This window comes from Microtus ochrogaster, chromosome 10 (assembly GCF_000317375.1).
Source record: "Microtus ochrogaster isolate Prairie Vole_2 chromosome 10, MicOch1.0, whole genome shotgun sequence".
Classification (NCBI taxonomy): Eukaryota; Metazoa; Chordata; class Mammalia; order Rodentia; family Cricetidae; genus Microtus; species Microtus ochrogaster.
Genome location: NC_022016.1, coordinates 59,592,085 through 59,618,576, shown reverse-complemented (window position 1 = coordinate 59,618,576; position 26,492 = coordinate 59,592,085). Strand labels below are relative to the sequence as shown.

Genomic DNA, 26,492 nt, shown 5'->3' with positions numbered 1-26,492 from the left:
CAGGACTCAGTTGATAGAGTGGTTGTTGAGTACACATGAATGTCCATGCCCAGCAGACAGAAGCAGGACTCAGTTGATAGAGTGGTTGTTGAGTACACATGAATGTCCATGCCCAGCAGACAGAAGCAGGGCTCTTGGGAGGTGGAGGCAGGAGGCTCAGAGACTCAAGATTATCTTTGGCTTCATAGAGCTCCAGGCCAGCCTGGGCTACATTTTAAAGAGAGGGGGAGAGGAAGGAAGAGGTAGAGAGGAGGGGGGCAAAAAGAAGAGGAGGAGTGTGGAAAGGAGAGGGAGGAGGAAGAGGAGGAGGAAGAGGGAGGAATAGAAGGAGGAAGAGAAGGCAGAAAAGGGGGAAGAGGAGGAAGAGAAGCATGAAGGGGGAAGAGGAGGAGAAGCAGGAAGAGGGGGGAAGAGGAAGATCAGGAAAAGAAGCAGGAAGAGGAGGACCAGGAAGAGAAGGGGGAGCAGCAAGAGGAAGGGTAGTAGGAAGAGGAGAGGGAGGGAGAGGAGGAGGAGAACCTCTGTCAGGCAGCATTGGCTCTGGTGTGGTCAAGGTATAGCCAGGGAGAACAGGGAGGCAAGCAGGGGCAGGCTCCAAAGGGTGTATGAGTCAGGTGGGAAGTTTGGCTTCAATTCTGAGTGCAGCCAAATCAGCTGGAAGGATCTGAGCATGCAATGGGAGGCAGCGCTGCACAGACGTCTCAGTCCTAATCCCCAAAGTCTGTGAGCACGTTCCGTCACATGGCAAGAGAATTTCACAGCTGTTGTTAAGGATCTTGCTGATGGGAAGTTTGTCTTAAATCTTCCCGTTGGGCCCCGCGTCATCATCATCATCGTAGGCGTCCTTACAAAAGCAAGGCTTGAGGGTCCAACTCAGAAAAGGAGTCATGATGACAGCACTGAGGACAGAAGTGATGCAAGGAAGGGACCACGAGCCAAGGAATGCAGGCAGCCTCCAGTGAGCAGCCAACAGCAGGAAAGCAGAGCTACCCAGGCTGAGCGAGAAGGCTTGTGCCAGGACTCTGGAGACTGAGGCAGGAGGATTCCAAATGGGATGGAAAATCACTGGCAGTTCGGATGGTAGATGGATACTGTGGTGGAGCCCTAAATGACATTGCGTCAACCATCCCCTGAGCCTCTGACCTGTCTCTGTTGTCCCCAGGAGCCCCAAGTGTTGAGAGGCCCAAGAGGAGAAACCTCTAGTGGATCCTTCCACCCCTCAGCACCGTGAGCACCGCTGCAGCAGCAGAGGTTTGGGGCTGCAGCAGCTGAGGTAAGACCAGCATAGAATTCAGCACCCAAGAGTAAAGAGCATCAGGCAGGTGTAACTGTGCACTCCTGTCATCCCAGCACTTGAGAAGCTGAGGCAGAAGGATAGCCATGAGTTCAAGGCCAGCCTGAGATAGATAGTGAGTTTCTGCCTCAAAAAGAAACCAAAAGAAGACCTGGGCAGTAGGCAAGATGATTTCTTGACCTGACCTGGGTCCACAGCACCCATTAAAAAGCTGGGTGTGACAGCAGGTGCCTGTAACCCCAGCTCTGGGAGAGTGGAGACTGCAGGTCCTAGGTGCTCACTGATCAGACAGTCTAGCCAACTGGTGACTTCCAGGTCAGTGAGTGATCCAGTCCCCAAAACTAAGGTAGAGAGTCATCCGTCAAGGCCAATGTGAGGGACTAGGAATAGAGGAGGGGGCAAGAGTACCTGATAGTCTGTGAGTCAAGGAAGGAACCTTTTGAGTGAGGCCAAGAGGGGGCTAGCCATGGCTGTGGGAAGGGAGGCAGGAAGGTGTGGTCAAGTATGTTCACATTGTCTAGAATGTCCCAGAAGAGTCAGGGGGTAGAGAGTGGAGGATGGGTACTTGAGCCTGCCACAAAGAAGTCTTTTAAGAAGGTATCTCCATGTTCCCTGAGCAGGGCAGGGGATGTGGGACAGTGCAGGAATGTCACCAAAGAGAGGGAGGCAGGAAGGAGAGCTGAGGTTCACCCTTGAGCAGGAAGGTGAATAGGTTTTCCAGACTCTGCTGGCAAAGGTGAAGACTCTGAGGAGAGTGTTTATGGGAGGCACAGAGCCTCTAGGGGAGGCCACAGTGGCTTTTGGCAAGAAAGGCTGAGGGAGAGAGAAAAGGACAGACAACATTGCTGAGCTTCTAGGCCATTCTCACATCAACTTGACAGGAAAGATAAGAAATCGCTCTATTCCTTAGCCGCCCTGAGTCAGTGAAGGTGCTGAGGTAGTCCCTGCTAGGGAGAGAGTGACACGAAGCAGGAGGACATTTGCTGATCTGCAGCAGCTGCATGGGCTCTGAAGAGAATGGCTGGACTTGGAGTGGGAGCCATACAGCCCGAGCATCACCTGAGTACGCATGCAGAACCACAGAGGCGTGGACCATCCTGGCCCATGACAACCCTGGTCATCAATCACTGAGTCTGTGTGTGGTGCTGGAGTCTGAAGGATGAGTTAAGTTATAAGCTCTCTCCACTTGGAGCTCAGGTACAACCAAGGGCAGGCCAAGATGGGTTCCTCACACGTGACTGACACTTTGGAGCTGAGGAGTACAGGGAAGATGTGTCTAGAAGAATCCACAACCACACGTGTTGAGGCAGCACAACCTTGTTGGGGAAACCGCAATCCTTTTATAGGCCAGTTGCTTTATAGGCTGTGCATGTCTCTCTAAGCAGTTTAGCTGATACCCCAGAGACTGCATTCACACAGGTAAGCAAGGGGCAGAAGGAGCCGCAAAGATGGCTCAGCAGGTAAAGGGGCTTGCTGCCCAAGCCTGACCACCTAAGTTCATCCTCAGGACCCACATGAAAACTGACTTGCACAAATGGTCCCCTGACCTCCATGTGCCTGTGTACACCCCTCCACACATTAAATTAATTGATTGAAGAAAATAAATGTAAAGAAGGGGGCAAGGGGAGGAAAAAAGAATGAGTCACGTAATTGGGAAATTGGGCCACAGACTGTACATTTGTAAAAGTGCTTGGAATAAATTAACCGTACAGGAAAAGCTCTTTCCGATGCCTCCGCTGGGTCACATGCTCTAACCCCCTATCTCCAGCCAGGGGCCTTCTTCCCTTTCCCACCCATTCCTGAGCCGCAGAGCCACTCAACTCCTAGACTTCCTCAGGCGAGAAACCTGAGTCCATGCCCAGCACTGACAGGCCTTCTAGGGCTGCATGGTTTTCGTTCTCTCTCTCTCTCTCTCTCTCCCGCTCTCTCTCTCTCTGTCTCTGCAACAAAATAAAACCAAACAAAAGCCTAACGCCTGGCGTGGCTAGTCAGGGAGTTATGCAAGTGTGTAAAAAAATAAAATAAAATAAACAGTGCGCTTTCGGCATTTAGGGCTGTTTGATTAGGTGCAGAGCGTGGCCAAGGGCTGATCGGACCCAGAGGAGGCTGGGGCAGCGGAGCAAGGAGGGCCTCTGGAGGGGTCTTGAGGTCCCTGGACCAGCTCCTACAGACTTGGGAGGCTTCTGAGTGTGAGCCCAGACACTGGGCACTGGAGAGCCAGCAGCTTCACTTCCTCTGGCTAGCCACCCTGCTACTCCCTGGCCATCGGAACCCCCCAGGGGCCTTTCCACCCTTACCACCACCACCACCACCACCACCACCACCTCCCATCACTACCAGCGACCCTGTGCTCTTGGCTCAACAGTCAGGACTCCCTCCTCTTCTAAGGAGATCCCACAGTCTGTCTTCATTACTCACCCCGCCCCCCCCCGCCCCCCGGTCAGCCCATCCTCTGCTGGAACTGAACACACTGCAAACGCAGTTTGAGCTTCTCTCCATCCAGTCTGAAGTGAGGGTGGGCGACCCTATTTGCCACCCTCAGGCGTGTGACTACCACCATCTTTCTCTAGGTTTGACTTCAACCTTCCTCTAGGTCATTGCAGGTGTCTGTAACCCTTTCTTGTTCATTTTCTCATCTTACATTTTTCGAGTTCCTGCCTGGAACTGGGCATCGGCATCCTTCATTTCATGGAACCCTCAAAGCAAATGAGAACCGGGAGGCTCGGAGAAGTTAAGTAACTTAGTCCTGGTCACACAGACGATGAATGAAGGAGCAGGGACGGGACTGGTGACTGTATTGTGGGATGGCCCATATTGATTCCAGTAGGAAACTTTCCTCACCCCGGTCTCCTCAACTGGTCAGAGGCACTGAAGGTCTGACTCTGAAGAGAAGGAGGGTTTGGCCAGACCACTAAGCCCTGCTCATTTTGTACCTGCCCCCTTTCCAAGATTCTGATGGAGGGCACGGGCCTTGGCAAGCGTCCTGGGCCCCTGCTTCTGACCCAAGAAGAGCTGGCGCGGGGCGGGGAGAGGCAACGTGAGCTCGCAGCGTTCGACACCGTGCAGACGGCGTGTCCCTAGTCCGGGTGTGCGGGAGGGGGCTACGGAGTCCCGGGCCCGGCGCTCCAGTCCGTTTTTTCTTGCGGATCGGGCAGGGGGGCCGGCCGGGGGTGGCGCCGGGGGATTCCCTCCCTCGTGCGAGCCGGGGACCGGCCCCTCTCCGGGCGCGGGGCGCAGAGCCCGGGCGGCGGACTGCGGGGCCCGCGCGGGCCGCCCCAGCACCAATGCACCGGGCGGGGCTCTGGCGACCGAGAGGGCATTGAGCAACTGGGCGGCGGGCGGAGCGCGGGGCCGACGGCAGCGCGGGACCCAGTGGCCGCGCCCTCGCCCCTTCGGGCTGCCCCGCCGCGGCCACTGCGCCAGGTGAGTCCCGCGGCCCGCGTCGTCCGCCCCGGATCCCGGGTCCCCGTCGGGGCGCAGCCGGAGCCTGGGAGGCAGCGCAGATCCCTACCCTATCCTGTCGTCCCGCCACACATCAGCTAGGGACACCCCTCCCGGATTCCCCAGCCGCGACCCTCCAGCTCCAGCCGTGCCCCCACGCACCCCAGCTGTAACCCAACCTCGACCCACGCGACCCAGCCCCCCCTCGAGTCCCCAGCCCCTACCCACCCATCCCAGCCGTGCCCCAAGGACCCCAGCTGCAACCCAGCTGCGACCCAGACCCACCCGGAGTCCCTAGCCCCGACCCACACGACCCACGCACCCTAGCGGCGACGCAGCTGCAACCTAGCCCCTACCCACGCGACCCAACCCGATTTCGCGTAGACCGGGTCCCTCCTCCAAGCCCGACGTGGTAAAAGGCCCATGAGCTGTGCGGTGGCCTGACTGAGAAAGGTGTGCTGCGGCCACTCAGGGACGTCAGGGTGAGCCTGGCTCTGGAGACCCAATCCTGCACTTTGCAGTGCTCGCGGGGAGATCAGACAGATGCTGGGAACATGTGGGTGGGGGCAGCGGGTCCGCTCCCTGGGCACCTGTCAAGGCCTCTCTTAAAGAGAGAGAAGGGAGGATGAATGGACGTAAGCGCTGCAAGCGCTCGCAGGGAGTGGAGCCTCTCTCAGCGTCCAGGGTTTGGGGGCGACAGGGTGGTAACAGTCTCCGTACCGCGCGCCTGATGTTTCTCTGCGATACCCGCAGGTCCCACTGGCACGCACTCGGCTCCACCCCCGCCCCGAAATACTTCGGCTTCTTCCTGGCAAACGGTTGTTTCTCTGCCGCTGGAAGATCTTAGGGATGGGAGTGTTGGGCTAATGAGAAGGCATCGACATGGTTTACATTTTTGGGTCTGCATCCGACATCTGACGGAATACCAATTTATCCAAACAGTGTTGCTGCAGGCAAGGAGGTGAAAGTTACCCCAGCCCCCTACTCAGACCGAGTTCCCGCCTTCAGCTCCACCCGCAGCTGAGTCCCCTTTCCCCAGCGTGAGTCCTCCCTTTAGGTCCTCCCCTCCCTGACCCATGTGACCTCGGTTTGTGATCTCTGGCCAGCTCAGCTTCTAGCCCCCAGACGCTTCACCTGCCCTGGGCCCCCCCCCCCCCCCCAGCCGTAGTGGCCCACAAGCCTCAGCTCTTTGTAAAGGCCAGCCTCGAGATACTCTGCCCAGTAGCGAAGCATATTTAAAATCGTCTGTCCTTAACTCCACAGGACCATGTTTCCCTGTAATCCAACCTTGCCCCTTCATTTGTGATGGAGCAAATGAAGGTCTAGCCCCTGCCAGGTGGGAGGAGACGCCCAGTAAGTGGAATTCTGTCCCGGCCAGCAAACCTGTTCCAGCTCCCACCAATGCCTTGAACGCTGTCCACGGCTCTTTTAACAGGGTGTAAGGAAACCTCCAAAATGAACATGGGAGCTAGAACGATTCAACACCCAAAGTCAATCAGACATTATTAGAAACAAGGAGGGGTATTTAAAAGTCGGTCCTCTGCTCCTAGCTCCTCTCCCTGCCCTCCTCCACAGTGTTGGTGTCCCCTGAGTACCCAGGTAGGACCCAGAGGAGCTGGAGGGAAAGGGAACCTCCGAGGCGGGGAATGTGTGCTACCACAAAGTCTCTGATCTAATTCACTCCCGCAAAATGTCAGATAGCCTGGCAATATTAGGTCATTGTTTCCTGCCTGAGATCACTATGGCTGTAGCTACACCTTCATAGGGAGTACCGCTCTGGTCTTTACCCACACTGCTTTGCTCCTGTCTGTTGCTTATACTCCCTGCTGCGGGTGAACTATTAGTTCATTTGCCTGGTTGGAGATAAAGATACACAGTGCCCAAAAGTATTTAAAATTCTTTCCACCCCAGGGGGAAGCCGGCGCCCCCTACCTATGCCACTGAAATTCACACCTGCCCCCCCCCATCCCAAGCAAAGACAGGTTTCCAGGAGATGGCAGGGGGTTCTCAGTGGCAGGGATTCCAGAGACCTGGTGAGTATGGCAGGCCAGAGGGGAAGCTGGGAGGATGGAGTGGAGAGCAAGGAGAGCCAGGAAGGAGTTGCCATTGCCTGGGCTGCTCAGCCCTTGCCTTTGAAGTACCAGGCATCATTCTGTGGACACCAAGAGCACAGTGACATCCAGGTGATCTTTCCTGACTGATGGACCCCACACAGTGACACCGAAGTCAGACTCAGGCTTGACCCTAGACTTATTTGAGGCAGTGTTTGCGGGCTCAAGGACTGGCAGGTCAGAGCTGCCCAGTACGAACACACTGTCTGACACAGGCTTTCCTGAAAGGTGACAGCTTCAGGACCAGGGCCACCAACCAGAGAGACATGCAAATGTGGCAGTTTCATGCTGGGGCTCTGCATTTAACCTGGTACCCAGATGATTCAGAAGATGTTAAATTCCTTTATCCAGGGCCATAGGAACATTGACACACAATGAAACCTCATTCACACACACACACACACACACACACACACACACACACACACACACAAATATTACTACATTAACTGGGACCCCACTATTGCCCACCCTGTTCTAAGCAAGTTATGGATGAGCTCGCTAAACTATTCCTAAACCAGACTCTTGCAGATTAGAAAGTAGACTCGGGGCTTTTAGGCTCAAAGTAAAGCTGTGTTACTTTGTTAACTCAAAGTAATACAGCTAATACACCAGCAGGGTTGACCTTGCAAGCCAGGCAGCCTGACTCTGAAGTCTGTACCCAGGACCTTCAGGGTCCACATCCAGCCCCTTGGCTGGATATCCATGACTGTGGGGGCTGGAGTGTGACTTACGGGCTGGGAAGTTTTGGCACGGGGTACTTGGCAGGGGAAGGGAGTGGGTATAGGCGGTGGCAGCCCACAGGGCACCAGGGGTGGTGGGGGGCATCTTTGCTGGCTCCAGCACCAGCACCAGGTGGGATCCATCAGGTTCATGTAAACACTTCTCACGGGCAGCTTAACCACTTGAGTGTGTCTGGCCTTCAAAGCCAGCGGGAGAGGCCTCCGAGGGAGGAGGGAGGAGGGAGGTACCGAACTCCCTCAGGGGGTAATGATTTATCTCCAGTGCAGGTGGGCTCTGTTGGGGCCTCTCTGGGAGGCCGGGGGTAGACTGGGCACAGAGGAGCTGGAGGGGAGAGGAGAGAGGGCTGGAGGCCCTATGCTAGTATCTCAGATTTCTCATTAGTAAGTCAAAACAGCTTAGAGCTAGGGCAGAGCTGATCCCCATTTCAGAGATGAAGAGCCCGAGGCTCAAGGAGACAAAATGACTGGTCCAAAGACAGCTAGCCCCTGGGTAGAGCCTCCTGGGGGAACTGGTCCAAAGCTCACCAGGTGAATCTAAGTGGGTGTGCCCTTGCACTTTCTAGGCAGCGTGTGGGCGAGCCTCTATTGTGAGTGGGGATGGAACTCTCACCGTGCTCCTTCATTAACTCTGAAGCTCAGATGCGTCAGGCAGGGACGGGTGCCCCTGCCCCCATCACCCTGGCCACTGGGTCCAGAGCCCTGGCTCTCTCTGCGCTGGGGATTATCGTCATTCTCTGTGTTTCTGGCCAGGGCGGGCATTGCTGCTGTTTTTATCCCCTCACAAAAGCCAGGCCCGCCAGGCCTGCTGTGTCAGAGTTTCTGTGGCTTGGGGGGGGGTGCTGAGGGGGGAACCCTCACTTCCTTTTCTCCCTCCAACCCCAGAGGGCCATGCAGAGTCTGCCTGCTTGCCAGAGGCCACTACTCTGACTTCTGCATTGGGACAGGTGAAAGGCACGTGAGCACCAGGAAGAGAAAGCTGAGGAGTCACTCTTAGGAGGACAAAGAGGGCTCCTTTTCAAATGTCAGATAGTCTTGCAGCACAAGGTCTGTAGGGTAGACTTAAAGAAGGACTTCCACTTAGAACTAGCCAATATTAATCAGAGAGGAGGCCATCTGGTTTGATGTGGCTATCATTATGTTCCAGTAATCCCCAGTGCTTGGAAGTAGGAGAATGAGATTCCTTCTTCAGGGATGCCTGGTATAGAGTGTGCAGTGCCCAGACCTCCCTGAGTTCTACAAAGTCCAGGGCAAGAAAACCCAAAGGAAGGGAAGAGGTGTAAATCAGGGGCTCCCGTGGACCTAACCCTTCTCTCTCCTTACCCACAGGTCTATCTTGGGGGTAGCGCTCTGCTGAAGTGACAAGACTTCCCATGTGACCCCGCCCCCCCGAGGTGACTTTCAAACAGGACAGGACCTCCCTTTCCCTCGCCCGATGGAGAACGCGGTTCCATAACCGCTCAGTTCACGGCTGAGATTATGGAGGGTCTGGGCTGCAGCCCAGGCCTGCGCCTCCTGCCACTGACCCAGCCTCAGAGCCTTTAGCAAGAGACCACCCCTCCCGCCGGGGACCCGGGGCTGACCAGTGACGACTATGCGGCTTGGGCTGTGTGTGGTGGCCCTGGTTCTGAGCTGGACGCACCTCGCTGTGGGCAGCCGCGGGATCAAGGGCAAGAGGCAGAGGCGGAGTGAGTACCTGCTGGGCTGAGCCACCGAGGGCCTCGGTGTGGGCGGGGCTTTGTGAGGACTGTGGATTATCCGGTGGGTGGTTTCATTTGTTGAGATGTACTGGCCTGTAAACCCCTTACTATTGACCTCTTCCTTCCTCTTTGAGACTCTACTTTCTGGCTCAACGCCTCTCCAGGAGGCCCTTTGACCCAACACCAGCTTTGTAGGGTATCCATGGTGATGCGAGTCCCTGCCCGAGATGCCCCCTTTTCCCCCAGCCAGGCTCAGGCGATCAGGGTACCTCTCTGAACAGCAGTCCTTTGGACAGGGGCGCTGCACATCTGGGCAGCAGGCACCCAGCTTCCCTCGCTAGATGACAGAGAAGGGTAGGTGAGTTTCTCCAGTCACTAAAACCTGTGGGATTCCCAGAACCGAAGCCAGAACGCCCTTCAGAGAAGGCAGTTTACAGTGGCAATGACCTTGCTGTGTTGGGTGCCCTGCAAGAATTCTGAGCATAAGAAAAGCCCATAATCCCAGCTCTGGGGAGGGTGGGACAGGATGGCCATGACTCCAATGCCAGAGTTTGATGAAATACAGCGAGAGAGAGACTCCTGCTTTAAAAATCACTGCTAAGACAGAAAGAGCAGGGTGGATAGATGGCTCAGTGGTTAAAAGTGCTGACTGCTCTTGCAGAGGACCCGGGTTCAGTTTCCCAGAGCTCCTAATGGGCAATTTACAACCTGTAAATCTAGGAATATGACACCTCTGAGTTCTGTGGGCACCTACACTCGTGTGGTGTGCACATACCACCCACACGCCTATGCTTAATTAAAAATAATTTTGGGGGGATTTGAGAGACAGGGTTTTCTCTGTGTAGCTTTGGAGCCTGTCCTGGAACTCACTCTGTAGACCAGGCTGGCCTCGAACTCACCGGGGTTCCCCTTGTTGGGTTTAAGGGCTTGCCCCCCCCTTGTCGGGCAAAAAAATAAATATTTTATGAAAGAAAGGAAAGAATGGCAAGTCCAGTTTTCTTCTCCTTCTTGCTATGTATCCTTGGTTGGCCCAGAACTCTCTATGTAGGCCTCTCATTTGCAGTCATCCTCCTGCCTCAGTTTCCTTAATGCTTGGTTTGTAGTTATTCATCATGGAGCCCAATGAGCCCAGTGCCTTTTAAAACAGAGTTTCCTAAAGTTCCGTGTTAACTTGAACTCCTTGCCTGACCTAGACATCCCTAATCCTCTGCTCAATAGCTGCGGGGGGGGGGGGTGCATCGTGTTCCGGGAGTGGCCAGTGTATGCTCGTGACCCTGCCAGAGAGTTGGGTGGGGGCCTCTTGCTCCCAAGGCCTTGTCCCTCTTTCGACATCCCCCCATCAAGGACGGTTGGTCGTGTCACACAGGCAGGAAGTCTTTCCGAAGGCTCTCCCAATTCCCCTTGCCTCACTTTCCTCATGGGATTGATGCCTGCAAGCCAGAGAAGACTGAGGGCCAAGGCTCTCCACAGCCCGGGGAGGGAGGCTCAGGGAATTGGTGAAGCCTCCGCCAGCTTAGCAAACAATTAGGGACAGTGAGGTTCCAGCGGCCGTGGTGAGGCCTTTCGCGGTCCTCCCCACGGCTCTGTTGTGGCCAGTGTTTTGGACTCCGTGGGTCAGATATGGTTTAATAGTTTATAATCAGTTCTCCTTTGTTTCCAAAATGGGGGAGGGGATGACAGGGAGACAGAGAGACGTGGAGAAAATGTCACTAACAGGCACAGCGCTCCTGTTCACCAGTGGGTGCCACATGCCCACTGACACAGGTAGCCATCACACCCAGGATCAAGGCAGTGGCACTGACACAAGCTCAGAGGTGGGTTCAGTAGGACAGGTTTCCAGCTGTAGCTGTCAAATGTAGCCATTTCTGTACACTTGATTTTGACCCAGCCACACCTGGTGCCTGGGCCGCCTGTGCATCAGCTTGGATTGCTGCGCACGTTAGAGCATCGGGCAGGGAAGGGAGCACTCCAGCGCTGTGAGGGTCAGCGGGCATGAGGGTAGGTGCTGTCAGCAGGTACCTGTTGCTTGGTGATACTGAAACGCTTTCTGTGAGGCTGCGATGCTGCTGCTCAGGAGCACAGCCAGACATCTGGGGAGCACAGATAGGGACATGAGTACGCTGCTGGCTTGTTTGTGACGCTGGCGGTAGGGCCGGGGCCTCAGGCAGGCATACCCTAACCTTAGATAGATGTGTAAATGTTATATGTGTTTGTGTATTTAGAAATTGTGTGTGTGTGCACGTGTGTGTTCGTGGGGGGGGGTTCTTACAGCACAGCTTGGAGTGTGGCAGTCAGAGGGCAGCTCCGGCCGCCAGTCCTTATCTTCCCTTCTTGCCTGACACGGGATCTCTTCACTGCTCTGAGTCAGACTAGCTGGCCCGTCTACACAGCGGTGCCGGGACTATAGATGTTTTTGATACAGGGTCGCGCTTTTACATGGCTCCTGGAGAATCCAAAATCAGGTCATCAGACTTGTGTGACGAGTACTTTTATCTGATGCGCCATCTCCTCAGCCTATTTTCTTTCTTTTTCTTTTTTTAAAGCAATTTTGTACAATGTAAAGTGCCATTCAGACTTCAGTTCTCCAGGACCATTTTGTGCTATGGTTTCTGGGCATGGGGGAGGAAGAAGGAAGGCTAGGGCATGTGTGGAAGGGCGCTGGACAACAGCCAGCTGAGGAGATGGCTTGACATGCAGAAGAGCCCTCCTCAGGCTTTTGCCCGACTGCCATCCCTCTTGGGCGTGTCAGTCAGTCACTAACAGCCACTGGTGAGATCTGATTGGTCCTCTGGTGGTTTGAAGCTGGAAATGTGTGATCTTGAGGTCTGAGAGCCCAGGGAAGCCCAGGGAAGCCCCCTCCCACTCACCAAGGACCCTCTCCTTCCCTCTCTCACCTCACCTGCTCTAGGGTCCCTAAATCTCACTAAGCCCTCTTTCACCCCAGCATACCTTCCCTTAGCTCCCTATCTGATTCCAGGACCCTCTGCTCAGTCCTGTCCTGAGACCTCCCTGTATCTCCCCACTGCCTGCTCCCACTTGGGTGCTTACATCCCCGACTGCCCATGCTCCAGTCCTGACCCTCTCGTCTCCCTCCATGGAAACCAGTGGATACAGCCATGATGGTGAAAATCTGTAATCCTAGCTCTTGGGAGGGTTGAGGCAGGAGCAGTGATTGTTGATTATTATGAGTTAAAGGCTAGCCTGGGCTATATAGTGAGCCTAACCTGGGCTACATAGTAAAACCCTGTCTAAAAAAAAAAGGAGGAAGAGAGAGCTCTCCACCTTTGGCAGATGGAGCTTGAAAAGGGCCTGGGATGGGGAGCACACCAGTTAGCCAGTGCTGTGAAACTAGGGAGCACAGTAGCTGAGAGAGTCCCAGGAGCTGGGGAGGACTTCGGTGTCTGCTCAGGAAGTGGATGCAGGCAGGAGGAGCTGAGAGCTGGCTAACCACGAACTTCAGGGAGTTTTTTTTTTAAGTCCCCCCAGTCCCTCGCAGTGGGCTCTGTCCCATAGGAAGGCAGCTCCCATCAGAATGGAATTCCCACTGGTTGGGATGAAGCCCCTCCACTGTTGGCAAGGAGTCCCTGCACCCCGTTGCCTAGCGCTGCACCCAGGCTGCAGTCACTGTTGCAGGGAGAAGCAGAGGCCAACTGGCGATGCTCTTTCTCCCTGCCGTAAGGAGTCTAGACTTGCCCTCTCTTGAGCTGCAGCTGGGGAGAGGCCACCAAGAGACTTCCAGTGCAGATCTGGGCCAGCCTCAGAGAGAAGACAGAAAGGGAGCTGGCGCCTGTGAGAAACAGTGAAGGTCTACAACCACGCTCCCTTTGACTTAGACTCCCAACCCCCGTGGGTTCAGTGAATGTGCCACAATAGCCTCTGGTCCAGGGAATCCAGAATCAGACCCACTCCCAAGAAGGCCCTGTGTGGCCTTTCCTGCTTTCTTTCCCCAGGCCTCATTCCACACCCTCAACTCACCAACACCTCTCGGGCCTCTCTCACCGAATCCCGCTGTTCCAAGACTCCCTCCTTGACCTAGCCCACCTGAGTCCCCACGTGTGCCAAGCACCACTCCCTACACACCAATGGATGCTTGCCACCGTCTATGCCCACACCACACCCGCCTTGAGACCCTCCACCACACACTACCCTCGGCCCAACTCTAGATAGCTCCAGCCCTCGCTAGTCTCCATCCTTCCCTGGGCTCCCATTCAGAAACAAGACAGATTCTGTCCACCGGAGCCCTTTCTAGTGACAGGAGGAGACATCTCAGCAGAAAGAGCAACAAGAGGTTAAACCTACCATGATGGATTCAAATGGTGGGGAAAGGCGACCACAGGAAAAGACTCCATCCAGACTTGCAGGGAGGTGGTCAGGGAGGACTTCCTGGAGAAGAAAGGTAGTTCTGAGGCTTTGAAGGCCGCAGAGTGCGACATAAAAGAAGGAAAGAGTGGTATGTTGGGGAAAGTGGTTACTGTTTGGGATTGGGTTGAGGAAGGAAGTGGGTGGGATTACCCAGGGGAAACCTTTTGACCCCCTGGAAAGTAGGTCTTACTTTTAGAAGTGATTCAGTGTTTCAGGTAGCAGTGGGAGGTCACCATGTGTTTGGTTGTAGAGGATGCCTGGCGAGGAGGCTGTTGGGAGTTGGAGGAAGTGAACTGGGGAGGAGGGACCATGAACAGGAAGCTGTGTTTCACAGAAGGGCTGGTTGAGCCACCAGGCCAGGCAACAGCAGCCTCCTCACCTCTGTCCTGAAGCTTGAACCTAGGGCGTCATACGTGCGAGGCGAACCTCTACCACTGAGCCACACCCCCAGCCTGCAACTGAAGCTTGAATGGGTTTTACACGGGGTTGACAGAGGCCGGAGGCAGGGGCGGCACCATGGCAGCACAGCCTTGCCTGTCTGACCAGAAAAGGGCTCTTGAGGACCTGGAGAGATGGCTTAGTGGTTGAGAGCACTGGCTGGCCTTGCAGAGGACATACATATTCGTTTCCCAGCGCCCATATATCAGTTCACAACCTTCTGTAATTCAAGTTCCAGGAGACCCAACACCCTCTTCTGGCTTCTAGCACCAGGCACGCATGTGGCACACAGACATACATGCAGGCAAAACATCCATGCACAGAATTTTGTCTTAAATATTTTTTTTTTTTGGTTTTTCGAGACAGGGTTTCTCTGTGGTTTTGGAGCCTGTCCTGGAACTAGCTCTTGTAGACCAGGCTGGTCTCGAACTCACAGAGATCCGTCTGCCTCTGCCTCCCGAGTGCTGGGATTAAAGGCGTGCGCCACCACCGCCCGGCTAAATATGTTTTTAGATACGACTGGGAAGCCAAGGGTTCCAGAGCAGAGGCAGTAGAGGGGCAAGTGGGAAAGGCCGATGTCTTCTTCAAGCACCTCCCCCTCCCTGAGCCTGAGTAGCCTCCTAAGCTAGGCTGGCAGTGCAGGGTCCAGTCTTCACAGAAAGCAGCAGGAGGGAGTTCTGTCTGGCCCTTTCCTGGTCAGTGGGACCAAGCCTTGTCTTCCTTCTGGGGATGCTCCGGGACACTCAGCACCTTAGGGCCCTTGCACCTTAGGGCTATTGCTACTGGGAAGCATGTGGCCGTCCCCTAACCAGCTGGCTCAGAGAGTGAGTGCCCACTCCTCCTCTGCAGCTATCTGTCACAGTGCCAATCCCGCATCCCTGGTGCTGGCTAGACCCTTGTCACCATACCCTAGCATTCAGCTCCCAGAAGTCCCAGGATCCTGTTCGCTGTGCAGTGAATGGTGGGGAATGACAGAGCCTCAGTTTCCCCTTTGCATTTTTTTTTATTATTATTGAAAAAAATTTCCGCCTCCTCCCCTCCTCCCATTTCCATCCCCCTCCCCCCACTCCTCTCCCTCTCCTCCCCCTTTGCATTTTTTTTTAACTTGAGACTTTGTCTCAAATAACCCAGGCTACTGAGAGAGATCTTTAGCTTCTGATCCTCCTGCCTCCACCTCCTGAATGTTGGGGTTACAGACTTGCACTACCATACCTGACTGATGTCATGCTGGAGTTGGAGCCCAGACTTTATGCCCCCTAGGCAAGCAAGCGCTCTACCCACCAGCTCCAGCCCCAACCCCTCCCCTCTTGTGTCCTCTGTGCATCTCCCAGACACACGTCATTTCCCATGGGCGTGTTCCCCATGTGAGCACCTGGCCAGCCTCCATGGAACCCCTCCTCCAGTCATTGGTTCCTCTCCCGTGACTCCCTAAGCTAAGAGTGTCACAGGGCTTCTGTTCTGCCCTGGTAAACAGTCCTTGGTTCACCAAGCTGACCCCTACCCATCGCTGGGTCCCCACATGTGAGCTTCCAAACCTTTATGCAGGCTTCTGGATCTTCTTCTAACCCAGTCAGTCCTGCAACCTCATCTCTGCACCCTGACCCTTCCATCTCTGCAGGTCTTCATCACTGTCTCTGCCTCTGAGTCTTGGCATCCTATCCCTCCTCCCCCAGCCCCGCCCTCCCTCTCTTCCCTTCTCCTACTTTCTTGCTCTTCCTCCTCCTTCTCTTTCTCTTACTCCTCTCGTCCACTTTCTTCGAGACAGGACCTCAGGCTGTACGCCGTGGTCCGGAGCTCACGGCAACCTTCCTGCTTCGGTCTCCGGAGTGCTAGTGTTGCTCTCTGTCTCTTGCTTTGTTCTGCTTTATTCCAGAAGCCTTCCCTTCCATCCACTGCCCAGATCGCTGAAGTTTGGCTGCTTTGCCCTTCTCGAAGGCACACTGTCAGTGACCACTAATGGTCCAGCCTTGAAGGCATGTTTCAAAGCTACATGTCTCGGCCCCCTCCCAGTGCCGTCCCTTAGGAAACCTGGTTCCTCTCCCACTCAGCCAGCTCCCACCTCCCCAAGATCCCCCGGCTACCTCTTTCTAAGCCCTTCTTCCTCTGCTTCTCTGTGCAGCACAGGGGCTGCAGGGGCATGGCCTGAGAGCTTTGCCCCTCTACCCCTACACTCCCTACCTCTTGAGGATTCTGCCAGCACTGACCCCACCTTGCTGCTCCACCGCTGTCACGCTTCCCAAAAGCAATAACATTGCTTCGTCTTTAGATTACTCTGTCCCTTTTATGCCCCGCTCCTGCCCTCTGAGCCTCCTGTATTGACTCCCAGTGTGGTTGTCAACTGTATCTGCTGAAGATTCCTTATGGGACTGGGGCATTCAGCCTATTGGTGCCTCCCTCTTCGATGAGCACCCTCTTCCCATGGCTTCCCTGGCTCAGGATGTTTTTCAGGATCCTTAACCAGGCTCTCGTTGGGATTGTCAAGGCTAACCTCACCCTCTCCAGTCACTCTTTGCCTCCCACTCTCTAGGCCCATTTGCCATCTCTTTTGTCCTTTTGTGTGTGTGTGGGGGGGGAGTGGCTGGTTTTGTTTTGTATGGGTTTTTTTTTAAAGGCAGAGTGCCGTGTAGCCTAGTCGAGGCTAGCTTAGAACTTGCTGTGTAGCCAACACTGGCCTTGAACTCCAGATCCTCTTGCTTCTACTTCCCAAGTGTTGGGATCATAGTCCTGCAACAGCGTGCCTGGTGCCCCTTGCCCTGAATGGATGTGTCTACTGTTTGTCTACTGACAAACTTCATCTCTTGAGCCCCACTGTGGGATCACCACTTTCAGATCCCAGGTCTGTTTGCCCCTTCCCAGTCTTGTCCTGCCCCAGCTCACCTCTATTAGAAGCTGGTTCTCACTATGTATCATAGGCCAGCCTCAGAGTGGAAACCCTCCTGCCTGGGCTTCCAGAGAGGACCACAGGTGAGTGCTACTGCTCACCTTCCCATTTTGAGAGTTTTAACCCAGGGATCTTCCTGCTTCCTCCTTTGCCACCTCTTTAGCCCACTGTCCACCGTACTGAGGGGGCCTTCTAGAGGGAAATCCTGACCATGGCTCCTGTCGGCCTCCCTTGCTGCCTTTGGGTAGTGTCTTTGTTTCTTTTATTGGTATGAGGTTCTTCCTGGCTCAGCCTTGCTTCTCTTTCAGCTTCCCACGGTCCCATTCTCGCCATGCTCCTCCTATGCTAACCCTGGGTGTAGCACACTTTCTTAGCCAATACCAGCGTCAACTGAGAAAAATGCAGTGTGATTGGTTGAGTGGACTATGGGGTAATGAGGGGGCCTATGCAAATTTGTTCTTTTGATTGTTTACTTTTCTCGACAGGGTTTCTCTCTGTAGCCTCGGCTGGCCTAGAAGGCCTGCTCTGTAGACCAGGCTGGTCTTGAACTCGATCTGCCTGTTTCTGCCTCCCGAGTGCTGGGATTAGAGGCGTGCGCCTCCACCGCCAGGGACAAATCTGTTCTTAACGGGGAGACGGAGAAGAGAGAATGAATGTTGAAATCTTGCTATCAAGAGTCAAGCCTCATTGTGCAGGCCCAGAGTCCCAGTACCTGGAGCTTGAGGGAGGAAGCTTGAAAAGTTCAAGGCTAGCCTGGATCTATAAAGCAAGTTCAAGGCTAACCTGGGCAACTTAGTGAACCCCTATCTCAAAGTAAAAAGAGGGCCGGGGATGTGGCTCAGTGGTAAACTGTTTCCTAGCACTGGATGGCTTTGTATCATCCCCTGCTGCTGAAAACAAAATCAAAGCCATAAAACCCCCCTGTAAAGACTGGGGGACACTCGGGTCATCTCGACCACTCATGCAAAGGCAAGCAGCCAGTGAGTGTTCCTTTCCATAGCAAACAGGACAGTGACTCAAAGGACCTTGCATGGCATGGAATCAGTCTCTAAACTCTACAGTGACCCACACCCTTGGTGCACGGCTGAACGAGGGCCGAAAGACTCTGCAGAGTTGCAGTACCGTTACGTATCTGCCCCTGCAGTGAGCACACCAGGCAAAACGAAAGTGATGCTTGATTTTCACCAGCTCAGTAGCGCTGACTCCAGGCAAACAAGTTTCACCTGAAGGAACTCATTGAGCTAGACGCTCTTGCTTTCCGTGCTCTCGCCAACAGCCTCCATCTGCCTTTCGTATGCTGTGTTCTCGGTGCCTACACGGGACACACACACTGGCTAATGAATCATGGCTCAGTAATTTAACCTCTTCATCTCCTTGTCTGCAAGAAAGGAGGCTTGATCATAATAATGGGATGGGCGTGGTGGCTCACACCTGTCCTCCCAGCCCTCGGGAGACAGAGGTGGGGCAATTGTTTCAAGTTCAAGGAAGCCTGGGCTATGTGGCAGTTCCAGGATAGCTTGGGCTACACTGTGAGACTCTGTCTTGAAAGCCGAAGCTTGGTAGAGGTCTTGCCTGGTGTGCACAAAGCACTGTGTTTAATCCCTAGAGCGTCTTAAAGCTGGATGTGGTGGCACAAACCCAGCATCCCAGCACTCAGAAGTAGAAGAAGGAAGAGCTGGAGCTCAAGGCTAGCCTTGGCTACATAGGGAGTTTGAGGGCATCCTGGGCTACATGAGTAAAAGTTTCAAAAGTAAACAATGAAACCAAGTGGTCTGCAGCCAAAATGTCTGGGAAGGGCCTCTTTTCTCTGTCCCCTCCCAGAGAGTCACTGCACACATAGGTCTGTCATCAGGGTTGTGAAAGGCCCTGCAGGAAAGGGTTCTGGCAGTGTCTGCCATCCCAGGAGCCTGAGGCCAGAGGACCATGAGTTTGTGGCCAGCCTGTGCTACATAGTGGACCTTTTCTCAAAATACAAACAAATGCTGGGCATGGTGATACATACTTTTAATTCCAGCACTTGGGAAACAGAGGTAGACAGATCTCTATGAGTTCAAGGCTAGCCTGTTCTGTAGAGTAAAGCCCAGGACAGCCAGGTTTCATAGTATAGACCCTGTCCCAAAAAGACAAAAGCAAAGCCGGGTGGTGGTGGCGCATGTCTTTAATCCTAGCACTTGGGAGGCAGAGGCAGGCAGATCTCTGTGAGTTCGAGGCCAGCCAGCTCTACAAGACCCCAAAGCCACAGAGAAACCCTGTCTCAAGAAACCAAAAAAAGGGGGGGAGACAAAAGCAAAAGCAAGATGGAGGTTAATCCCAGAGAAACCCTGTCTCAAAAACAAACAAACAAACAAAAAAAAAACAAAAAACTCTTCCCCCAAAAATAAAGACTTAAAAAATATTTTATAATTTAAAAGCAGAGCTAGCAAGATGACACTGCCAAACCTGACCTGGGACACAGCAGAAGGAGAGAACTAGAAAGTGTTCTCTGACCTCTTCACATACACGGTGACACACACACGCACACACGCACACACACATACACACATGCACACATGCACACACACACACGTATGCCCATACATATACACACAATAAGTAAATGTTAAAACAAAACAAAAATAAATAGGGAAAACAAAAGGCACTTGCTGCAGAGTCTGATGACTGGAGTTTGGTCCCTAGATTTCATATAAAGGCGGAAGGGTGTGTCTGACCTCCACACAACTGCAGTCACACACGCAGGCACACCAACCTCCTCACCAACCTTGCCCTAGCCCTACCCACCCACAACTACTACTACTCATAGAAATAAAGCCCCAAATCCCGATGGACAGAGAAGATGGCTCAGTGGGTAGGAGCACTTGCTCTGCAAGCAGGAGGACCTGAGTTTGCATCCGCAGCTCCCCATTACAGAAAAACAAAAACCAGGCATGGCTGTGCCCGCCCATAACCCCGCCTTGCTGGGTGGATGACAGGCCGGTCATGAGCACTCACGGGTCAGCGAGCCTAGCCAAAATAACCAGCTTCAGGGCAAGTGAAAGAGCCTGTCTCATGGCAGTGGAGCAGAGGGTGGTGGAGGAAAAAGCTCAGTGTCTTTCTCTGGCCTCCATACGCATGCACGTGGGGGTGCATGCTTGCACACTCACATGCTTGCATCATAGCACACTTAAAACAGATAGGCTGGGCGGTGATGTTGCACACCCTTAATCCTAGCACTCGGCAGGCAGAGGCAGGTGGATCTCTGTGAGTTCGAGGCCAGCCTGGTTTACAAGCGCTAGTTCCAGACAAACAAACAAAAAACCAGATAGACAGACAGTCCTCTTGAGATTCATTCCATGCGCTGGTTCCACGGCTCACCTGCAGCAGGGCTCTCCTCCACATCCTGTTAACATCTCGAAGAATCCTATGCAAAGGGCTCTTGAAGGGAAACACTGCCCACAGGACTGTGTTCCTTAGTGCAATATAGAGAGAAGACACCTTATCTCCCACCATTCCCTCCCCCAAATAATCTGCGTGTTCCTTTGTCCTCCCCAGTCCCGTTCCTTCCAGCACCCTTGTTTCTGTGCTCTACAGGACAAATTTTCTACTGGTCCCTCAAGAAAGGCAACATGGCACTTCCTTCGAGAGTCCTTTCTTCTCTCTCTTCTCTTTCTTTCTCTTCCTTCTTCTTTCTCCTCCTCCTTCTTCAACAGCCTCTTACTAGATTGCTCTGATCTGGCCTCAAATTCATAACCTTCTGCCCGGAATGCTGGGATCACATGCAAGAACCACCATACATGGTGGCTGTCCCGGACTCTTGAGTCTGCTGTTGTTGGCTTAGGGCCGCCGGCACTCACATATGGATGGGTGCCTGCCCGGCTGAAGGCCAGTCCCTCTGCAGAGAGGCTCAGTTTAACACCTGACCCCTGAGCTCACTCCACATGTGGCACATGGAAGGTGACGGGTGAGTGTGAGCTGAACAGTTAGTGAAGGACAGGATGAAACCTAAGTCTCAGAGCTGCTGTGGAAGGTCGCGCTGCCTTCAAAGAGAACACTAAACCGGGATGTCAGCATCACAGACATTTTGGACCACACATTGGCTTCTTTTATCTTTACTCCCTTGATACCAGTAGCAATTCACTGGTCGTCATGATCAGTAAAGTCCCCAGGGGCTGGGGAGATGGCTCAGCAGTTAATAGCACCAGAGTTCAGTTCCCAGCACCCACACGATGACCCACAATCATCTGAGGCCCTTCTCTGACCTCTGAGGGCAACAGGCATGCACATGGTGTGTGTGTGTGTGTGTGTGATACATGAACAATTAAAATAAATCTGTTTTTTAAAGTCCTTAGGGTTGGGGATTTAGCTCTGTGGAGTGCTTATCTCAAATGTTCAAGGCCCTAGGTTTGGTTCCCAGTATCACAAAAACCAAGTATGGTGGCATCTACTTGGGATCCCAGCATTCTGAAGGCTGGAGGACAGAAGTTCAAAGTCATCTTCTGACTACCTGAGACTCCGTCATAAAAAAAAAAAAAGTTGGTCAAATGCCTCCTAGGAAGCAAACTCTCTCAAGTTGAGATCATTAGTCTAGGTGTCAGTTACTCTAGTTATTTTTCAGTCTTTCTCCTTGTAACTTTTAATCCAGGATCCCTCTTGATCTTAAATCTTTACCAACAATGGAAAAGCTTCATTGGGTACCTGAGGCTGAAGTCTCCTCCCTTGGAAAGAGTTAGGGTAAGGTTCCAGGAAGGTACCGGTTGAGTTTCAAATCTGGGGATATAGAGCAGGCGTCCAGACTTGGATGTGCTGGAGCCAGTAAGAAGTTAGGGGTGCAGATCCAGGCATGAACACTCACTACTTAGGGGCTCTGGGCTTGCTGAGAGCTGTTCACCCAGCCCTGTCTCTTGAGATACACATCCCCTTTGTGCTACGAAGCCTCCAAAGGATCACCTCCCATTTCTGTGGGAGCCCAGAAGTATGGAGGCTCCTCTACAGCCACCTTCTCATGCTTACTTTACCCTGCAGTCAGTGCTGAGGGGAGCCAAGCTTGTGCCAAGGGCTGTGAGCTCTGTTCAGAAGTCAACGGCTGCCTCAAGTGCTCGCCCAAGCTGTTCATTCTGCTGGAGAGGAACGACATCCGCCAGGTGGGCGTCTGCCTGCCGTCCTGCCCGCCTGGATACTTTGATGCCCGAAACCCCGACATGAACAAATGCATCAGTGAGTGTGTGGGTGGCGGGGTGGGGATGGAGAGGCCCTGGGCCCTGGAGGACTATGCTTTGAACTAGTTAGTAATGGCCAATGAGGAATGCAGAGGGGACACAGAACGATGAGGCACACTCTTGTTTCAGATATACAGGCACACATCCTCCTAGAGGCTCTACCCATAATCCCACTGTGTAGAAACCAGTAATGCCACCCTACCCTTCTCTCTCCATGGCTGCACCTACCTCTGTTCCCACAGGTCACTCTGACTGTCCCAACTCATCTTGTCAAGCCGTAGACCCCAAAGCTAGTCTCTCACTGTGCTGCCCAGCCCACTCATTAACCCCGGCCCATCTACTGCCCCTCCTTCCCCTTGTCCTGTCTAGACTCCCAACACCTGTCTCCTGCACCGTTTCCATAGCCTGTCCATCCAGCCAACCCTCTGCGCCCCAGCCACCGAGATGCTTCTGAGACTTACAACCTAGTGCGCATGCGTGCTGCTAGTCACTACCCTGGCTCCAGGGAACCCCGTCTGGCCGTTCTGCTCTTTCACAAGTCCCCGTGGTTTCTGGCTCTGCTTTTTCACCCCAGCCACAGTTCCATGTGTTACAAGGCACGTGCTGCCCTGTCTCCATCCCGTTCCTGTAATTACACCTGGGACATTCTGGGGGGGGGGGCACCCAGTGAACCTGTGAACCATACCAATGTTTCCTCCTTCCTTCGGTGCCTTGAACTCATTTCCAGATCTCAGATCGCAAAAGCCTTTGGAGGGAGGCTGGATAGAAGGGGCCAGAGGTTCTGAAACCTGGTAGATTCAAGGCGTGGAGGGGAAAAGCCTTCTGAATTCTGCTCTGGGCTTGGCTACTAGCTCTTTGTATGACCTTGGGAGTAGCTCAGTCCCCTGACAGCTCATCCTTAAATTGGGAGTGCTCATCTTTCCTCCCTGGGCTGTTGAGGGACACACCTATAAGCCTCTTGGTGCCTGGCACTCAATAAATGGTAGCTACTATTGTTATTTGATTCTTATTGTACTGGCAACCAAACCCAGGAATCTAAGCAAATGGTGGGAGTGGGGTGGGGGGTGGGCAAGGAAGAGGTGGCAGGAGGAAGGGAGGCAAAGTTGAAAATAAGTCACCGGGACAAAGACACAGAAGAAGGTGGGTGAGTAGCTCAGTGAGATGAAGTGGGCTCTGGGAGCTGCCCTCTTGGTCTTCAGGGCACTGAGGAAGAGGGGGGGTTCCTGGATGTGCCAGAGTCTGGTAGGCTTGCAGCTGTTGCCTCAGGTGCCAGAGACTGGGAGGAGCCAGTACCTTGAGGAAGCCAATACCTCCCAGTCTGGGGAGGGGAGACGGTGGAAGGCCTGTCTGTTCTCAGTCAAGCCCTGTTCTGCCCACCTCCCGCAAAGGAGGGAGCTGGCAAGAGGAGGAAGGGAGGGACCCAGAAGTCCAACCCAGGGGTTCCTGGCACATGGCTTTGCACAGGGAGAGGAATTTGCCCTGGGATTGCTCCCACTCCTTTGAGCAGATTCCTTCTGCTCGGGGCAGGAGGAGACCGAGTGCTGGGGTGCTGTGGGTGCCCAGCAGTGTGAGAAGGGGTACCACACAGGTGCTGCCTGAGAGCTCGTTCTCCCGTTCTGTCCTACTCTTGTTTAGTTTCCTTTTGTTTTTTGAAAGTGTTTCTTTGTGTAGCTTTGTAGCCTGTCCCAGATCTCACTCTGTAGACCAGGCTGGCTTTGAACTCACAGAAATCCACCTGCCTCTGCCTCCCGAGTACTAGGATTAAAGGCATGTGCCACCACCACCCAGCCAGCCCTATTTTTAGAGGGTCCCTGGGATGCCTTGGGATGCTGAACCAGTCTTCTCTGTCTCCACCAAGCCCAGAAGGCCCCTCCTCCTCTGAAACCCTTGGGCCTCAGCCTGGGTTCTAGGCTCTGAGACTTTGTTTGGGTTCTGGTTAACTTGTTGGCAAGCATCCCAGTCAGTGCTCAGGAATGACTGCTTCAGTGTCCTCTCTTTGTCCCCTCCCTTTTGAAAGACTCCTCTGTAGCAATCCCACCTCTAGACCAAGATCCTGACCTCTATGACTGGATGTGAGCGGTAGGCTTTGAGGCCGGGGATAAAAGAACTTGCCCATCCTGACCTGGGCCAAACTCCATTCTGCTTCTGTCTGCAGAATGCAAGATTGAGCACTGTGAGGCCTGCTTCAGCCACAACTTCTGCACCAAGTGTCAGGAGGGCCTGTACTTGCACAAGGGCCGCTGCTATCCAGCCTGTCCCGAGGGCTCCACAGCAGCCAACAGCACCATGGAGTGCAGCAGCCCTGGTAAGGAGCGGATGCCAGAGGCAGAGGGCCCACAGCCGAGAGCAGAGAGCTGGATGGAAGTCACAGAGGCTGATGGCACAGGGTGAGGGGGCGGAGCAAGGCAGGGTGAGGGGACGGGGCAAGAGAAAGCTCTCCTTCAGCAACCTCCTTTTGGGTATTCTTTCTCTGTGGCCCAAGGTTTGAACTGGGATTGGGTGGGTGGATGAGAGTTCCCCAGGGGCACTCAGACGGACCAGAGGGGCGAGGGGGCGGCCCCTTTGCCTCTTCCTTCCCTCCTTCCTACCTCAACTCCCGTCAGCACAATGTGAAATGAGTGAGTGGTCTCCGTGGGGGCCCTGCTCCAAGAAGAGGAAGCTGTGCGGTTTCCGGAAGGGATCGGAAGAGCGGACACGCAGGGTGCTCCATGCTCCTGGGGGAGACCACACCACCTGCACTGACACCAAAGAGACCCGGAAGTGTACAGTGCGCAAGACGCCATGTCCTGAGGGTGAGCTGCAGCCTCTGCCTCCAGGGATCAATTATATCTACATCATGCCCGGTGTCCCAAATTGTGCAAAGTGGGGACATATCCTGGCTGAGGACAGTGCCCTGAGATGCTCTGTGGCAGAAAGTTGAAACTTCTGTGGGCATGATTCCTGTCCCATTTCTTCTGGGTGTTCATTTTAGAAGGACCCTCGAAGAACAGAGCAGGTTGGGGTGGGCTAGGCCCCAGAGACTTGGACCCATTCAGACAAGGCCACAGAGCCTGAAGTTAGCAATGAGGTAGATGCTGTCCGCCCACCCTGGCTGGTCTCAGAGGTGGGTGTTGGGGAGTAGGGACTGTCCCACTTGTCCCGATACCTTCAGTGAACAGTCAGGAAATGTCTAGGGTCTTTGGGGTCCAAGGGCTGAGGCGAAGGGGGGTACCTGGTATGGTTTGGGAAGTGGTGGCAGAGACAACCCTAGGGACTGTTTCTTGTCCTCATGCTATACGGTCAACTGAAGAGGCTATAGCCATAAGAGGCTTTGAGGCCATCTCCTTTTGCCTTCCTACCTAACTTCCTTGCCATGACCTCCTGAGAACCCTTGGGCACCCAGGGTATCTGAGCATCCTTCGTTGATTTTTATCCACTATCCGATTGTTGCAGGGCAGAAGAGGAGGAAGGGGGGCCAAGGCCGGAGGGAGAATGGCAACAGGCATACGGCTAGGAAGAACAGCAAAGAGCCAGGCGCCAACTCTCGGAGACACAAAGGGCAGCAGCAGCCACAGCCAGGGACAGCAGGACCACTTACATCAGTAGGACCCACCTAGGCACGGTGACCAGTCTCCAGATCTGTGTGGAAGAGTCTTGTGCTGTACTGTATCATAGGAACTTTCCAGAACTGGAGCATCTGGGACAGCAAGTCCACACATCCTCCACTCGCCCACCCACCCATCTATCCATCCATCTGTCCATCCGTGCATATCCAGGCGCACATATGGCCACATCAGAAAACGTCAACACACACACACACACATTCTTGATTTTTGAAGTCATCGGGGATACTTCCCTCCTGTGGCCCGGCTGTACACACTCAGTTTATGATGCTCTCGGAAGACATGTGTGAGAGAACGTTTCCCAGCATCTGAACCTAAACTTTAAGGAGTGGAACCTTCTGGAGGAGTTGCTGGGACAGCATCTGGCAGGTGGATGGCAGCCCAGAGCCAAATCTGGAGCAGCTGCCAAGGGGGAGAGTGCTTTCTCCTGGCCGGTGTGGCACTCCCAGCTATGTGACTTGACTGTTGGAGATGAGAGTCCTTACCCAACTGGGATCCATGTCAGGGCTGAGCTGACTTGGAGACGGCTTAAAGTTTATTTCAAATTAAAAAACAAACAAACAAAACAAGCTCTCCATTCATCTTCAGGGTTTGAGGTTTGGTTGGTACACATAGAAGCAAGGAAGGGTAAGGCCCGATTTTACAAGCCCCCTAATAGCCTAATGGCAAACTTTAGGGATACCTAGAGGATGGTCACCAGGTTTCTCTGCATTTTTTTTTAAAGATTTTAA

General features: G+C 53.9%; 1 protein-coding gene across 1 annotated transcript; it reads left to right on the top strand.

Annotated features, from left to right (window-relative positions):
• Positions 1-4,589: 4,589 nt before the first annotated feature.
• On the top strand, positions 4,590-26,283 carry Rspo1 (R-spondin 1). The gene is made up of 6 exons (XM_005353267.3): positions 4,590-4,717; positions 8,916-9,274; positions 21,966-22,157; positions 24,315-24,464; positions 24,763-24,951; positions 25,592-26,283. Exons 2-6 carry the CDS (start codon positions 9,181-9,183, stop codon positions 25,753-25,755), a joined length of 789 nt encoding a protein of 262 aa, XP_005353324.2. The 5' UTR covers positions 4,590-4,717; positions 8,916-9,180; the 3' UTR covers positions 25,756-26,283.
• Positions 26,284-26,492: the final 209 nt, after the last annotated feature.